This window comes from Arachis stenosperma, chromosome 5, assembly GCF_014773155.1.
Source record: "Arachis stenosperma cultivar V10309 chromosome 5, arast.V10309.gnm1.PFL2, whole genome shotgun sequence".
In the NCBI taxonomy this organism is placed as follows: domain Eukaryota; kingdom Viridiplantae; phylum Streptophyta; class Magnoliopsida; order Fabales; family Fabaceae; genus Arachis; species Arachis stenosperma.
In genome coordinates this window covers 41,486,768-41,491,463 of record NC_080381.1, presented here as the reverse complement: position 1 = coordinate 41,491,463, position 4,696 = coordinate 41,486,768, and the positions used below count along the sequence as shown (strand labels likewise).

Below are 4,696 nucleotides of genomic sequence, written 5' to 3'. Positions count from 1 at the left end.
TCATATAATTATATTTCACTTCTAGAGTTAGGGAAAATGCATTTTACTTATCTGAAAAGTTTAGACTCTGGAAATTTAGCACTCTTAAGATCAAATATCAAGTTTTTCTAACAAGATTAAACTTAAAAAGATCCTTTTCTTGTATTTATTCTTGAAACTAAAAAATTTCCTAAAGGGGAAGAGCAAAATCTTAGTTATCATCTGTTACGGATCCGGCCCACGGATCCCGGACCCGTGACCGAACCCGAACCCGGCTTACCGGGTCAACCCATTTCGTCTCTCTAGAAGGCCCCGAATCGGCCCTCTAGAGCTCCTAACTAACATTTGAATTCAAACGCCCCTCTTATCTTAGCCAGATAAGATAAAGATAAGATAACCACCATCACCTATAAAGAGAGGACCCAGGTCCCTCCAGGTATTCATTCATTCCTCATACCTCACACCTCCTAGATCTATTCTGACTTGGGCGTCGGAGTGTCTTTGCAGGTACCTCCCCTCCGCTCCATCTGGATAATCCAACATCCGATTCGACCCGCAGGCTCCCGATCCTCCTCCTAGATCGTATCAGAAGCATTCTGTACATTGGCGCCGTCTGTGGGGACCTGCAATAGCCGAAACGGATGGAGGGTATCTTGGACGAAAATCCATCAAGCCAAGACAACTCCCGACCACGTCATCCGACCCCAGAACAACAGGAGGTCAGGAACCCAGCCCGGATGGCCAGCACCTTCCACCGCTCAAACGAACACATGATCACAGATCCTCAACATCCCGAAAAAACAAGGGACAAAGCGACACAGATCATTCAAGATCTCTGCCTCCGAGTCCAGGAACTTGAAGGTAAACTGACCGACAAAGGAAAATACGCCAACGAACACGGAAGCCAGGCAACGTCCAGACCACAATCCTACCGCGGAAGGTCGCCAACTCGGTATCATGATAGAAGAGATGATCGTAGCACCTCGCGCAACCACCGACACGAGAAATCGCCAGAACGGCGACACAGCAAAAAACACCACCGCAGCGCATCCCACGATCTGAATCGTCAGCACGATTCGGACGAAGACCCGAGACACCGGCACACCAAGCGCACAAGAAACGACCACATCATAATGGGAGCCACGCCCTTCACGGAGAGAATCCTAAGAGCGAAACTCCCCAAAGGCTTCGACAAACCCACCGACATGAAATACGACGGAACTAAAGACCCTCAAGAACACCTAACGGCTTTCGAAGCCAGAATGAACTTGCAAGGAGCATCCGACGCGGTCCGATGCAGAGCCTTCCCTGTAACTCTTGCCGGACCAGCGATCAAATGGTTCAACGCCCTCCCGAACGGATCCATAACCAGCTTCCACGACATCACGAGAAAATTCATGGCCCAATTCACGACCCGAATCACCAAGGCCAAACACCCCATCAGCTTGCTAGGGGTCACACAAAAACAAGAAGAATCTACAAGAAAATACCTCGACCGCTTTAACGACGAATGCCTGACGGTCGACGGACTCACGGACTCCGTTGCCAGCCTCTGCCTAACTAACGGACTCATGAATGAAGACTTTCGCAAACATCTCACCACCAAACCAGTATGGACCATGCACGAAATCCAGAACGTCGCCAAAGATTACATCAACGACGAGGAGGTTAGCCAGGTCGTCGCTGCCAACAAGCGGCAGCACGGCAACCCGACTCCCCGTCATAACCCTCCACCCAAAGAAAACCAACGAGACCACCTTAAGCCGACCCACCGACCACCAAGAATAGGAAAATTCTCCAATTACACCCCCCTAACAGCACCGATTACTGAGATATACCACCAAATAGCAGATCGAGGCGTCATCCCCAAAGCCCGACCACTCAAGGAAAGAACAGGAGGAAGCAAAGCCCTCTACTGCGACTACCACCGAGGTTACGGACACAAAACACAAGATTGCTTTGACCTTAAGGACGCTATCGAACAGGCCATACGAGACGGCAAACTCCCGGAGTTCGCCAAATTCATCAGAGAGCCAAGGCGCGCCAACATCGACAAGTCACCAGAAAGAGAAGGGCGCAACCCAAGAACCCAAAAGCCGCCCCCCAGGGAAAACAACGAAGAGGATCCGACCATCATAGTGAACGTCATCACGGGCAAGGACGTACCAAACAAATCAAAGCTAACAATGAAAAAGGACCTCAAAATAATGGCCGTCGGGCACCACGACCCAGTCACCACAGCCGACAGCACGATAACTTTCTTACCGGAAGACTGCCAACACGGCACTTCGGCCGAAGACGCCCCTTTCGTCATATCGGCCCGAATCGGAACAGGGCTAGTAAGAAGAATATTGGTAGATACTGGAGCCGACTCTAACATCCTTTTCCGAGGAGCTTTCGACAAACTCGGGCTCCGCAACGACAACCTCCAAACACACCGTCACGGCGTCACGGGCCTCGGAGACAACTTCCTCAAACCAGACGGGTCGGTTACCCTTCCCATCACCAGAGGAACAAGCAATCAGAGAAAGACGATCTTGTCCGAATTCGTAGTCCTAAAGGACTCCACAGCATATAACGTCATTCTCGGGAGGAAAACAATCAACGACTTCTCCGCAGTCATTTTCACCAAATACCTCCTCATGAAGTTCAGGGCCGACGACGGCACCATCGGGACCATTCACGGAGACCGGGAAGTCGCGGCCGAATGCGACAACAATAGCTTAGCCCTAAGAAAGAAATCCCGGGACGCAGCCGGAATATTCCTTGCCGACCTAGACGCACGACTAGACGGCCAACCCAGACCGGAACCAGAAGGAGACATGGAAAAACTACAGATAGGGCCAACCAAAGAAGAATACACTTTCATCAACAGAAACCTCCCACACGACCTCAAAGAAGAACTCTCGCAACTTCTGAAACAAAACAGAGACCTATTCGCATTCACACCAGCCGATATGCCGGGAATAAGTCCCGACCTGATGTCTCACCACCTGGCAGTAGACCCCCTAGCCAAACCCGTGGCGCAAAGAAGACGGAAAATGTCACCAGACCGAGCCGCCGAGGTCCAAAAACAAGTAAAAGCCCTACTCGAAGCCAACTTCATCCGAGAACTCCCTTACACGACCTGGCTAGCCAACGTCGTACTAGTTAAAAAGTCCAACGGGAAGTGGCGAATGTGCGTTGATTACACAGACCTCAACAAAGCATGCCCAAAAGACGCCTTCCCCCTACCAAACATCGACGGACTAGTAGATGCAGCATCCGGACATCGGTACCTCAGCTTCATGGACGCATATTCCGGCTACAACCAGATCCCGATGCACCGACCAGACGAAGAAAAGACATCATTCATCACCCCAGACGGAACCTACTGCTATAAAGTAATGCCCTTCGGCTTGAAAAACGCCGGAGCCACCTACCAGCGACTCGTTAACAAGATATTTCGCAACTTAACCGGAAACAAAATAGAAGTCTACATCGATGATATGCTCGCCAAAACAGAATCCGGTGAGCAACTAACCGACGATCTAAAGGTCATAATGAACACCTTGCGAAAGCACCAAATGCGACTCAACCCAACAAAGTGCGCTTTCGGAATGGAAGCAGGAAAATTCCTCGGATTCATGATCACACAACGCGGAGTTGAGGCAAACCCGGAAAAATGCCGTGCCGTCCTCAAGATGACAAGTCCCAAGAACCTCAAAGATATCCAAAAGCTCACCGGCCGACTAACCGCACTATCCCGGTTCCTCGGAGCCTCGGCACAAAAGGCAATCCCTTTTTTCAAACTTATGAAAAAAGGGATTCCGTTCAAATGGGAGAAAGAATGCGAAGAAGCTTTCCAACACTTCAAAAAGGTCCTAACAGAACCTCGAATCCTCGCAAAACCTCAAACAGGGGAAACGCTATACTTGTACCTCTCCATAACGGAAGAAACAATCGCAGCAGCACTCGTCCGGGAAAACGAGAAAAAGGAACAGAAGCCCATATACTTCATAAGCAAGGTGCTACAGGTCACGGAAGCCCGTTATTCACGACTAGAAAAACTGGCTTTCGCACTCCTCTCGGCATCCCGATGACTACGACAATACTTCCAGGCCCACCCCATAACGGTCCAAACCGACCAAACGGTCAAACAAGTTTTACAAAAACCCGACCTAGCAGGAAGAATGCTAGCATGGTCCATCGAGTTATCCCAATTCCAGATCAGGTTCGAGCCCCGAAACGCCATCAAAGCACAAGCCTTAACCGACTTCATCGCCGAAATGACTCCGACCAAGCTGACACCCGAACCATGGAAACTGCACGTCGATGGCTCATCAAACTCCACTCACGGAGGCGCCGGAGTCATACTCGAAAACCAAAATGGGATCACAATTGAACAATCAATAAGATACGACTTTCCAGTATCAAATAACCAAGCAGAATACGAGGCCCTTTTGGCAGGCCTAAACCTAGCTCGGGAGGTCGGCGCCAAGGTACTCGAAGTTAACACCGATTCCCAGGTGGTATGCTCACAAATCAACGGGAGCTACCAAACCCGGGACCCCCTGCTCCGACAATACCTCAAAAAAGTAAGTGAAACAAAAGAAGGATTCGAAAACGTCTCCATACATCACGTCCCCAGGGAGCGAAATGCCAGGGCGGATCTACTTTCCAAGCTAGCCAGCAAGAAGTCAGGACACGGCAACAGATCGCTAATCCAGGAGGTCGT

At 50.2% G+C, this 4,696-nt stretch overlaps 1 protein-coding gene across 1 annotated transcript; it reads left to right on the top strand.

The window, feature by feature from the left end:
- Positions 1–620: 620 nt before the first annotated feature.
- On the top strand, positions 621–4,061 carry LOC130980735 (uncharacterized). The gene is made up of 2 exons (XM_057904385.1): positions 621–3,157; positions 3,263–4,061. The coding sequence occupies exons 1-2, from the start codon at positions 621–623 to the stop codon at positions 4,059–4,061; spliced, it is 3,336 nt and encodes a 1,111-aa protein (XP_057760368.1).
- The last annotated feature ends 635 nt before the right edge of the window (positions 4,062–4,696 follow it).